The following is a 13,117-nucleotide window of genomic DNA, read 5'->3' as shown; positions in this document are numbered from 1 at the left end:
ACTCTCCTTTTGCAGTCCACAGTTAAGGATATTAATAAGTATACAGTTCCTTTCCTGCCTATTTCTATGCAGTAGTCTGCAGAAGTAGCCACTAATAGAAGGCCATCTATTTTTCCCAGTCACTCATCATTCTCGGACCATCTTCTATATCATAAACCTGATTTTTTCCTTTAAGTTCATCTTTAAAAGTCCACATACAATAGACCACTGTGAGGAAAATATCACACAAAACTCATCCCAAGCCACATCTGCACAAGTGTTGCTCAACTCCAGAAAAGAGACAAAAATAAGATCTAAGAGTAATCCAAGGTGACTATTAACTCTAATTTTTCTTTACTTTTTCCTATCTCTGTGATCATCTTCCTCTACACCAGAAAGAGATAAGACAAAAGTTAAACCACATGCTGAAAGCTCTCGTAGCTCAAACATACTACATTCACAGTGGGTCCAGTTAACAATGACAAAATTCATTCTTGTGTGAATTATCTCCATAAAATAAAGGAATTTCATAAAACCATCAGTAGCAGATTCCAGTTAAAGAAAAACAACACAGGAAAGGAAATCCCAGAAGACTTTTTCCTACCTTGTCGCCCAGTGAAGTGGGGTAGAATTTAAATCCCCTCCCAGCTGATCAACAATGGCACCTTTTGATATATAGTATCTAGAAAAACAAGGAAAGTTAATATTTTTCTTGATTGTCTTGGTTAAAAATAAAGTACACACAGTAAGCATATGTTTGAAGTTATGCAAAACAGACAACTACAAATCAAAACCTTTGCTTGCCTTCACATAAACTTTCTTTTTAAAAGGTCATGTAGATATGTTGGATTTTTTGCCTTTTCTGATGTGGGTTGGGAGAGCAGGGATGCTTCTTAATGTTTTACACACACCATCGTTTCCTAGTTCAGTTCCAATGTAAAATAGAAATGATATATTTATTAAGACAAATTGTGCTACCACATAAGTATTTAATAACAGATTTTGTTTTGTTTTTAAGATTTATGTGATTTTGCTAGGTTAAAAAGAATTCTAAATGTAATGATAGAAGAAAATGCTGCTAGAAGGCTGGCATATTTAGAGAATTCTGGCTAAGACAAAACAAAATTTTATATAATTCAACTTGCAGCATGTGTCAGCAGTGGAATGTGTCAGCTGAAGTCACTGTTCCAAGTATTAATACTTGTTATGCTTTCAGCTGAGTATAAGGATTTTAGATGCTTCTCAGCTACAGTTAAACAAAGGACAAAAACAGTGGTTACTTTAAAAATACTTTAAAGTGATGGGCTAGAAGCTATTTGCTCCTCAAGAACATTTTAAGCAGAGAAGTCATCTGTAGGAACAAAGTAAGTTGCCCATATTTAACCCACAGTAATTCATATTCATGTCCATTTGTATTGTTTTTGTAAGCTCTTTTCTGTACTACTTTATCTGGGACACTAAATCGGCAATATCACTCATACATTTTCTTTCTCAATGGAAATCATGCCTAACAAAAATTCATGTTTTTAAAAACCAGACCTTCCCAAAAACTTAGAACATTGATTCTTCATTCATTCAGTGCTGTGCAAGTCAGTGAAAAAAGAAGTTACTACTAACAGATCTTTGAAAAGTACAATCTAGCTATAGATTCATAAATGCTTGCACATTTCAAGTACCTGTGCCTGTAGACTTTTACTGTCATAATACCTGCAAGGTATGTATGAAATCCACTCTCTCGCCCACAGAAACTGCCCTTCAAATCCTCAGCATAGAGCTTGCGGCACCTCAATTTTCCCTCAGTATTTCAAGACTGATAGCAAGAAGGGCAACAAACAAAATCTGAAAAATACATTACCGCTAGGTAACTACCTTTTTTTTTTTTTGAGTGTTTATGCATTCACACCAAGTGCAACTTCAAAACAGCCTACACGTTACTTATAGGAACAACATCTGAACAATGCACTAGCTAACAACATTCACACTAAAAAAACCCTACAAGAAAATCTTTTCATATGGTTGCTTTAGAACTGCCAGATATGGAGATGTTCTTCAGCAGAAGCACCAGTGTCATACAACTCTGGTATAATTAGGTCTTATTGCTAATCCTGCTGTCCTGCTGCTGTGGCAGGACAGTCCACTCAAGTGGACTCAGATACCAACAGAAAAAACTGCAATATCTTTGCTGAAATTATTAAACTTTTGGATTTTTCAAAGAGCCACCAAAGATTTTCTGAAAGGCTTGGTCCTGTGTAGGTGAAGAGATAAGATTTATTCTTTGCAGGCAGGGGGACAAGACTATTTCATTTATTATAAAGCAAAGTCTCAGCTACCAAAGAACAAATGTGGAAGAGACACTGAAGATGATTAAGTCAATCTTGGGAAGGATTTCTCTAGACAAGGTTCCCTTGAGAATAGAAAGCATGGAAAAATTCACAGTCAAAGCTTCGATCCATCTCACTGACGTGACAATCATTTATAGGGAGGTGACCATTAAGCATATTTATCTTCATTCAAACACTGGTCCCCGCAGAAAGGTAGAGTTTATATTCAGATTCTATGGAGCAGCAACATTGCTTAGGGGCTAGTACTTTTTATTTAAAATAAAAGCTTGCAGTTTGACAACTGGGGAAAGAAAAGGAGACCATCCCCTGCCAGATAACGCATTGAGATAACAGTCTAGAACACTCATGGGAACACAAAATAAGCTGAGATTTATCACTATTTCAGCTTCAGTACACATAAATGCTGAGATTTTTCTTCAAAAGCAGTTTGAGAACTTAATCTGGTCTAGATAGATCTATCCCAGAGAATCACTTCTGTGCTGGAGGAGAATGTCCCTGATAAGGATCAGCTGGCTGATTCTACACTCAGTGAGTCATATAGGTGTCCATGCTAAAAGATGCCAGGCAGGCAAATCCAATTTAAGTAACCTACTTGCATTCAAAACAAACGGATCTGGTAAGATGCTGCCTTAGGAAGCAAATACTTTCTATATGTGATCACCACATTAGAATCATCTTTGCCAAGCATCAGAAAACTGCCCCTGCTTGGATTCAGTAGTTTGGGGATTAAAGTACATGCATTCAGTGTTGCTAAGAGGAGGAAAAGGAGAAGAGACTCTTGTCTGGAGAAACCTTCAACAAGTGGCAGGGTGAAATGCAGCCACTGGTTAACTGTAGAGAGAATGAGGCCAATTTGTGCATCTTCACAGAACTGTGTCAAAAGCAAAATAATGGATCAGTTTCATGATGAAAATATGGTATGTTACAGAGGTCTGACACTTATCTTCGATCCTACAGAAATGAGAAAGGGTTCTGCCAAAGGGCTTCACTGGTATCTGGACTGAATCACAAAGTCTCACAACAGACAGGATTAGTAAAAATAAACAAGGAGAAGTTTATTCCTAGGTCTGAACCCTCCACAGATGAGCTGCAAGGCTACTTCACTGGGATGACGTTGTACAATCAGCACCCAGTAAGCAGGACTCTGATCTGGAACCATGAGGGCAGACTACTTGCACCTAGACTCTGTCTCTGATATCAAGCTCACCAGCCAGCATACTTAATGGAACTACCCACTGTGTCCACAACGGACACACTGCAAACTTGGGGAGAGATGTTACAATAAGATCAAACAAGAAAAAGAAGAATCATTTCTTTCTGAGGAAACAGAATAATCCAGTGTCTCAGAAAAAAAGACAATATGCGACAAAAACTAAAATAAATTGAGACCCCTAAGGACAGAAAAACTTAAAGAGAGTAACAGCCCTATCAGGAAGAAAGAATTTTAGATGCAGTTAAACACATTAGTGTTTAACTCTTCCTCTCCTGGGGAGAAGAAAAGCATGCATTCTGGTAAACAGTAAGAAAATGCACTGCAGTATGCCACACTGGCAGAAATATATTAAAAAGGGACAAGACCACTGCCACATTGTTGAAGAAAAAGGAAAAGTTAAGCACATTAGGTTTATGAACATTCAGTTGCCAACGGTACATATTGAAAAAGCTTGAAAAAGACACAGCTGGCACCATTACAGTTAAGCTGAATATAAAAGTCTCGGAACAAAAGTTTTCAACACCCAAATGCAGGTGGAGACATCTATTATATAATAAGGAACAAACTGGAAATTCAGACAGATTTGAAAACAGAGTTCCATCTACCCAAATCCAAAGGTGATTTCTGACCACCTCTATTTACAATATACTAGCTGTAACAGACAGTTCTATTAGTAACAGGCTTGGAGGAAACAAAACTGTACAACAGGACAGAAAATATTCACACGCTAAATTACTTCTACCAGAAGTTAAGCTACAACAGAAGACTAATAGGGAATTTCAAGCTTGCTTTGATTTTACTCTGAACAGCTAAAGATCCCCAAACAAGGGTTAATAAAAAAAAGCTGTAGATTAAATACAATACTAGTGAACTAGAGCATTAAGCTGCAATCAGGTATCATATAGGTAGGTTCATTGTGAAGTTAATGCAGGGGCTTCAATCTTTATCCACAATATAGGTCTATTTTCTTCAAATGCTCAAGTCATAACAACTTTTTATGAGTGAAATGATAGTTGTCTCATGCCATTCAGTTTTCAGACTTTATGAAGACACATCAAGTGAGATGGAACATCTGTAATGCAAATATGTCTTCAAACAGCTCAAATAAGATGATGAATTCATTGCACATAATTTATTACACATTCAACTTGGACAGAGAAGTGAGCTCAAGATGTAACAACTGCTTTCAGATGCTGTACTTCTACTGAAGAAAGCTAGTGATCTGAAAAATTATAGGTATTACAATTATTTCAAATCAAGTTGTAAGATGCTAACCATGAAAGACCCAAGACAAGCCCCAAGGAAAATATAATGAAAAAGAAAGAAAGTAGAGTCTAAAAATATTTTCTTACTAAAAAGGTTGATGAGCTAAACCAGGGTCTTGCATTCTGTTGTCACTTTTTGCAGATGACTCTCTTCCAATGTGCCAGGAGGCTGCAGATTGTTACTTGCCTTTTAAAGAAAAGCTATCCAAATGCACAATTACAGGTTCCCTTATAACCTGCCATTCACAATAAAGATGTAAAATCCTCATACCATCCACTGAGGACAATAAAATCTTCCAGGAACACTGAGTTATTTCTAAATCTTTGGCAATTTAACCTTCTTTAAGAGAACTGCATTAGGACAAAAACAGTCCTCTTAAAAACAAGGTAAAAGAAAGCTGAACTTGAGAACTTCAGGAAACTTCAAGATACTCAAGAACTGGTCTGATAAAGGCTCTGGTGATAAACATATGTAGGGAGACTGAGTTTAAATGAAGATGTTCTGCATTTTTTAGGTGTAAATATACACACCATTAATGGGAACTATTTTGAAAACTAGACTGATCCAAAGTGTGCACTTTATGCCAAATCTCTAGAATCCTGCTGATTCAATAATATTTTACGCTTTTAGGTTTAATTGCATGTACTTAGCTTGTCATTTTGTTAGTGTTACAAAAAAAGGATCACATTCAATTCATTTTCATGATTTGTAAAATAGCAAATACTAAGAATTATCCCTTCAGGATTTAAGCTCTCAGGATTCTGAAAGATAATAATACACTTTAAAAACTCATAAGTATAATGGTCTGAATTTTATAAATTGAGGAAGAAAAAAAATTCCACAACTCCCACAATTAAAGATTTTTTTTATTACTTGAAAGGAGAGGTGCTACAACATTGCCTATGGTAGCAAAGCCTGTTTTTAAAATGCAAGGAAGTTAAATCAGGACTTCTTGAAATGATAGGGACAAAAAGATGAATTAAATAGAATGCATCTTTTTATCATATTCATCTTACTTCTTAAAAAAAATTCACTACCATTGTGCATCAGATTTCCCTTTCTCAAAGGGAAATTTGATATTACAATGAGTCTTCCATAGTATAGATAAATAAATTGCACATCGCTGTTCTACAGGTTTATCTCATCTGAAAAATGCTTGAATTTGACTACTAGACATTTACCAGGTTTTAATTCTTTTCACTATGGCATCACATCATTAAATGCAGATTAGGTCTTCTATTTTCCCCCTCCCTGAACTTCAAGGCCAAAAATTGAGGTTTTAAGGTAATTAAGACTAACATCATAAAGAAATACCAACATTAAGGACACAATTAGTTGATGTTTAAGTAAAAATGTAATACATACTTCACCAAATCTATCCTGTTGTTGATTGCAGCCCAATGGAGAAGCGTTACATTTTCTTTGTCTGGTTGCCGTACATCATAACCTGCTTCTACCAACTCTCTACATCGCTCATATATTCCATACCTTGAAGAAGAAAATAAGATTTTTCAAAGATGTTACCTTGGATAACAAAAATAGGCAAACATCACTATGAGCAAGATGCAAAAGCTTCAACAGAAGAGAAAGACGACAGAAATTTCACACCTGTGAAGGAAGTTTCCACCACCAAAAGTTCTATTAACCAATTCAAGATTTTATAGAAAATTTGTCTCCACAGCAAACCACACAGCAGAACAAGACAAAATAGAGATCAGTAGTATGTCTAGTGGAAAAAAAATTCTCTCTTCCCAGGGACTAGGTTATATTTGTTTCTTGCACCTCTGTTCCTCCCTTCTTTCTCTTGAAGGCCAGAACCGCTTAGCCAGCTGACTTAACAGTAACTCCCTAAGCAATTCACAAGATTACCACATCAGTTACAAACAGTAACAGATCTCAGGCACTTCTTGTTTTTCCTGAAAACAAACCAATGGCAGTTTGCTTGATTTAAGTGAGTACTATTTTCTTTTTTTATAATACCACTTCAAAATTATATGCTTTAAGAACAAGTCTTAACTTTTTCATTCAAAAGGACTATTAAGTGAGAACTATCCTTACTTCAAAAAAAAAAAAAGTCTGCCTATAATTTTGAAAGCTGAAACAATTCAGGAAGCATAAACATCACTTAAGCATCTAATGTAGCACTAACTCCAGCATTTAATAACACTTGTCTTGATGTTCACACTGTTTTATCCCCTATTTTTAGCAGCAATAAAAGCAACCTGGAAAGGCATGTAAAGATTACATTTGAATGTCTGTACCATCCGCAGGATATCAAGTGTTAAGGAGGAGACTGATGTGCATGCAAAACTTGGAATAACATCAGTGCTTGCCCTCCCTGTAACATCCGCCTTCTGCTAGAGCAGTACTGTAACCTCTCAAAGTTAGAGTTTAGGTATGTTTTCCTTAGGCTGTTTCAACATTTTGCTCTCCGCAAAAGAAACATCCTTAGATAAGTTGAGTACCCTTTGCTCCATTTGATTGGTTTGTGTAACTGATGCAGAGGCCTTTTTCCTTGGTAGTTAACAGTCTTGCTTTTTCTTTCATTTATTCAAACGGAGCTTCAACCTGGGCAGCGCTCAGAGCAAAGCCTTAACTGACTGAAGTCAACTAACCCCCCAAAAGCTTTCCAAGCTTACCACAGTTTTGAAGCACCAAATTTGTCAGACAGTATTTAAGTTAGACATAACTCACTTAGATCATGACAGTTTCAATTTCTTACCAAAGTCACGCCTGAAATTACGAAAATGCTACAAATTGCTGTTATATACTTACAGTCTTTCAAAGCATTAAACAAAAAACCCAACCCCCGCAAACTACTACATTCAGCACATACTAACTGGAATGTCATTAAAAACATGTCTGTACAATCCTGAGACTGAATAAAAGAGCTCAAGTCATGAGCAATTTTCATAGCAAAGCTCTGCATCAGTGGGGAGGAGAGGGGGAATTTGGTTTAAAAAGACTCACAAAAATATGCAACCCACCAGACAAAACACACATACTCAGATATCGGTAACTCTGCCAGGAAATCTGATAAGATACTAAGTCTATCCAATTCACTGGGTGTACTATCTCTGAAGCCCCAGTCTAGACCAAAAGTGTGGTCAGATGAGTGCTTGTTCAAACAGCTTAACACTCTGCCATCCTCAACTGTCCCCCTTGCTGTAAGGGCCACTGAAACAGGTTAGGACAACTAGTGTCAGGGCCTGAAGGCACTACCTGCCCACCTCCTCGGGCCTCCCCACCCTGCCCAGGCCCCCACTTCAGCCCAGCCTGGGGCCATCAGCCCATGCCCCAGTGACATTGTAGTGGTGCCAGTCTTCAGCCCCACCAACCCCGACTCTCAGGTCAATCCCCCTGCCTCAGTCCAGCCCTGTCACCACTGCCCTGCCTTGCCATCACAAGGTTGGGTCTGACTCCAGTTGCCCTCACTGGGCCTGACCCAGACCCACAGGCTGACTGCCTGGCTTCTGACCTGCCTTGTCCCTATGGACCATCCTGGCAGTCACTGGACCTGATCCTAAACCTGACCTGTAGACTGACTTCCCAACTTGAACTTGGACCTGCCTCATCACCATGAACTTGCCTGATGATCTGAACTTGTTGTTGAACCTGGCCACAATCTCTGAGCCTGCCCTGCTCCCTCATGGGGCAGTAGGACATGCCTTGGCTGGGGAGGCCATGCCCTGCCACCACAGGGCTGCGGCTCCCCGGCCCCAAGGGAAGAGCCAGCCCTCGCTGCGCCCAGCCACAGACAGGTCAGTCAAGGATGAGGAGGGAGGAGAGAGAGGGAAAGAGAGGGGAAGGCAGGACTTCTGAGCGCGAGACAAAATTCTGACCTTACCATGTGGCACCACACTAGCGTATTACAACATCTGGAGTTACGCTGGCAGGTGGTTCAGACAATAGCAAGAAAGCCTGTTTCTTGACGAACTTTTCTACTCTAGTCTGCTGTTATAACCACAAGCCCTCTGCCTTCGTTTAACAAGTAACTGAATAAACAATGTAAGAAATAATTGTCCTACAGCCCTGCTATTAAGTTTAATGGTCACCAGCTAAAAAAATTGTACTGCCTAAGGCTGAGCTTAGCTGAATCTCATCTTGCTTAAATAAGCAGGACTACACAGCAGGCAAGAATTAAGTGTAAGAAGTGATCATGTAAATCTTTCATGTGACAGATTAGTACAGTAAAAAAAATTTTCAAAAAAATCAGATCCTATTGGTCAGCTACAGTAAACAGTACAAATGATTTAGATGATAACTATGCAACACAAAATGAATATCCTCAAAAGTAACCTCTCATGCTTAGTTAAATCTTTGTTAGAATATACTGCTGAGATAGGTGTAACCAAATGGCACCGCCACAAAACCTTCAGGGCTTGTTTGTTTGTTTTTAAGGCATACCTAGCCTTACAGCAAGTGTGAGACTGCCTTCTCATGAACTTTGCTGAAGAGACATGGAAAGGAAGGAGAACTGTGGCAAGCGGCAAGCGAATAAACTCTGCAGTCTGTGAGGCATCGAGTGCTGTGGCAGATAGCCCTGCAGGAGCTCCAGTAGTATGCTCTAATTGTGCTCTGTATTCATGTTTACAAATATCACTCTCCAGAATTCACTCCTATGCTGGATTTATCAGGTTAATATATTGTTCCAAGCACCTGGGCAAAGCCTACTGCATGGGTTCGGATACAACAAGCTGCAGTCCTACCAGATTCCCTCCCTAGGCTTAGCTGCACAGATTTCTCCTGCCCACAAAGACAAACTGCAAATCGCAAATATTTCCTACTGCTTAGCCACAAAAACAAACCATGCAGTTCTCCAAGACATCAGGAAAGCCTTTCCAAGAGCCAAATGCATTCCAATTCAGCCAGTTACACTGAGAATGGGGTATACAGTGGATTTTAAGTCACCATCAGCTTCTGTTGCTAGCAGCTTATTTTTGTTGCCTAGAACTTAGTCACAACTGATTACAGAAGATACAACACACCAGATATAATTTAATAATGCTCCAATTTACTAATCTGTCAGAAGAGGGCTTAAGGATTGAGATAGATGAGAACTGCTTCAAAAAGGTTAGAAATTTAGTGAGTTGCTCCTGTTCCTGGAAACAGTATGCTGTCGACAATTAAAAAAAACAACCATCAACAACCCCCCCCCCAAAAAAAACAACTCACATCCATTCCCTCCCCCCTTCCACCGCCCACACCAACATTCTGAATTTGATGTAGTCACAGGTTCTTGTCCTAGGAGTATCAGCATTCTTCTCAAATACCACCTATACTCTTCTTCTATCTGTCTTCATCTTGTCTTCTCCAAAAGTTCATGAGATACTGTTAGATTACAGGATGTTAAGGTCATTCACTTATTTCAGAAACTCAGCATAACTACACTCATGATGTTGCTATCAAGGGGTACACACCCTTCAAGAAAGAGGAAGGAGGAAGGTTCAAATTCTTATAAGACGATAGGTTGTATTAAACTAATAAATTCAGCATCTGGGTGAATTCTAGAAGATATCTGTAAACATCAGTATGGAACATAATTTAAGAATACTACTGAGCCTTGTTCTTAAAGAAACGGGACTAGGTCTTTCAAGGCACAAATACCATTGTGTAGGCTTGTTTTATAATCAGAGTGTAAGACGTTTCAGTAGCTAAGTTATAACCTTGTATTCGTCAGCCTAAGTTAAAACATGTTCTGAATTTAGTACTTTCAAAACAGGATTGCATACTTAAAATGCAAAAGGATTCTGGGGTACTTTTCTTTTGTCCAAAAGCACACAGGGCTTTGGAAATAGACACATCCAGCTTTGCTGTACGATTAACATCAAATTTGGCCACAATACTAGGAAGGAATCTCTCTTCAGTGAGTATATCACCATGCCGACAATCAGGAGGTAAGCCAGGAGCTTATTCCCTCCTCTTGCTATCTTAACTCCACTCAAAGCTGTTTTAACTGGAAATGCAATTAGTAGAAAGATGCTCTTTTTCATCTTTTAAAGCCTCGTCCCAGTGAATGATGGTGGTTAAATACCAACATACGTCTTTCACACATCATTACCGTTTAACATGCAAAACATAAGACAGCTTTGTTTCCAACAGCAAAGCAGTAACTCAGTAGAGCTGCTTAATGAACCTTAAACAATGACAACAGGAGACACAAGAAGTTCAGCAGCTGCATATATTTCCAAGTACCTCAAACTGGCTAGACAGTGGTGGTGATGTCACTACTCTTGTTAAAATCACCACTCTTCCATGGGAACTTTGGACATCTGTCACTTTTAGCAAAGAGATCATCAGCATCCACTGGCCCGAACAGCCAGGCACAAAGAATGCACATCTGGGCGGTGGTCTGTCCATTCGCTTGGATCAGAGCGTGACAGACTCCCTTGGTAACTGCAAGAAGCTGGGAGTAACTGTCGCTTTGGCCAGCCCTCAACAATTTGAATTATTCAATATGTATCCTGTTTTACTTCTTATCAGTTACCCTCTGAATGATGAGAAATGGAAGAGGAAAAAGAAAACATGCTCTCAAACATATTCAAGACATGTTTTTTTCTGAGTAAGATACAGCATATTCATTTTGTGTTGCACTGTTTCACAAATCTCATTTTCAAGGATCTCAGTGAATAAGAACAGTAAGAGAAAAGGTAACTTTGCAATAATAAAATCCCAATGCCCTAGTACTCAAGCACAAGAAATCAGTCTTAAAGAACGCATGAAAGCATTCACTAATTTTAATGTTTAATACTAATGTTCATAATGATTTAAGACATTTTCAAATTAGTAAGAATTTGCTCAAGTTCACTACAAGCAGGAGATGCCTGCTCACATGACTGAACAGTCATGAAGATAGAGAAGAAACGGAAGACTTTCTACGCAGCTAGAAGCGAAGTACTTACGAAGTATTAGTAAATATCTAATGTTCCTCCACCACCATAGCAAAGGCAAACATGGCTCATTTTAGACTATTGCTCTGAAAATAATTTTCAAATACATGTAAAGCAAATGGCCCAGTTCTGCTCTCAGAAACGCACAGGAAACTCTGAGCCGAACAGAGTTTTGTTAAAACAACTGAATACAGGATGCCAAGAGATTACACATACTTTTTAACAACATCTGCAAGTTGAAGCCCTAGTGTTAGTACTAGTACTTTTAACTCTGTGCCTTTGAATACATTATAAAGGATACTTTTCACTGGATTAGCTATATCAATACAAATTAAATAAATCATACACTATCATTTTCACTCCAGCACAAGTTTCTCCAAAATAAAAAGACAGAGGATACTCTTGGTATCAGTTAAAACGTACCCAGTCCCACTTCCGTGGGAGATTTGCAAGAACTTACTCTGCAACATAAGAGCATGTACAGAGCAGGGAATAGAGAAATACAGCTAAATTCTTTGCAACAAGAATATCAACTGACCTGCTCATTTCCAAACAAAGTCTTAATTTGATTGTAAAAGTAGTTATTAGATTTGCAGCTCAGTGTATGAGCATGTTAATTTAATAAGCATCTAATCCACACACTACGAAGATAAAGCACATGAACAGTTGAACAAGGTATGAAAACAAAGAATGAACAAATTTTACTGGAAACATATGCAGAGCTTGCAAACTCCTATCCTCCCCCCCACTAAAGAACATCGAAAGCAAATACAGTATTTTACTAACATAGTTTTATTTCTCTGTAATCAAGTGCCAATAAACTCAACATTTCAAGTGAAATTCTACAGTCAAACAGCATGTGTGTAATACAGATGAATTTAATCTTTTCATCCCATTTCTCTTTAAACTTCAAAAGTTTAAGGAATCATGGTGCCCATTTTAATGAGCTATGTTATTGTTGCAATATGCCTTAGTTTTACACAAGAAACCTCTAACAATGAAGCATAAGCAGCATGACCAACAATAATCAGGAAACAACACCTGAAATAACTGACTAGCTATTCATCCTATATGACTAAATACTTGGATTATCAAAAATTTGATGGCCAACAATTTTATACTGCGGTAAAATGCACTTTCTACCTGTCAAGAAGCCTACAACTTAAGTGTTCTTACATGAAATATCATTTAAAAATTCTAACGAACATATGGACAACATGGTAGCAATAAAAAACTTTGCACAATGACAGTAGGCAGAACAAATTTTAGCAACTACACAACCTTGATTATGCTTACCAGTTCTTGATTTTTATTTTTTTTAAATCTCAGATGGGAGACAACATTAGCTCTTAGTTCTTCCTTCTGTTTCCACAGAAGGAATGAAAATAATCAAAGTTACAGCAAAGTTTTAAATTCCACTAAAGGCC

The 13,117-nt window shown here is 38.1% G+C and overlaps 1 protein-coding gene across 1 annotated transcript in view; it reads right to left on the bottom strand.

Moving 5' to 3' along the window:
• Positions 1 to 13,117, bottom strand: part of ZDHHC17 (zinc finger DHHC-type containing 17) — a 108,428-nt gene that overhangs the window by 51,265 nt on the left and 44,046 nt on the right. The window contains exons 4-5 of the mRNA XM_026074271.1: positions 6,166 to 6,288; positions 584 to 661 (exon numbers count right to left, since the gene is read on the bottom strand). Of these exons, the coding sequence (XP_025930056.1) occupies positions 584 to 661; positions 6,166 to 6,288 (201 nt within the window). The remainder of the gene's footprint in view (positions 1 to 583; positions 662 to 6,165; positions 6,289 to 13,117) is intronic.

This window comes from Apteryx rowi, unplaced genomic scaffold (genome assembly GCF_003343035.1).
Source record: "Apteryx rowi isolate R43461 unplaced genomic scaffold, aptRow1 scaffold_385, whole genome shotgun sequence".
Classification (NCBI taxonomy): domain Eukaryota; kingdom Metazoa; phylum Chordata; class Aves; order Apterygiformes; family Apterygidae; genus Apteryx; species Apteryx rowi.
Note: the sequence above shows the minus strand (reverse complement) of the source record. Positions and strands in the feature narration are given on the sequence as shown.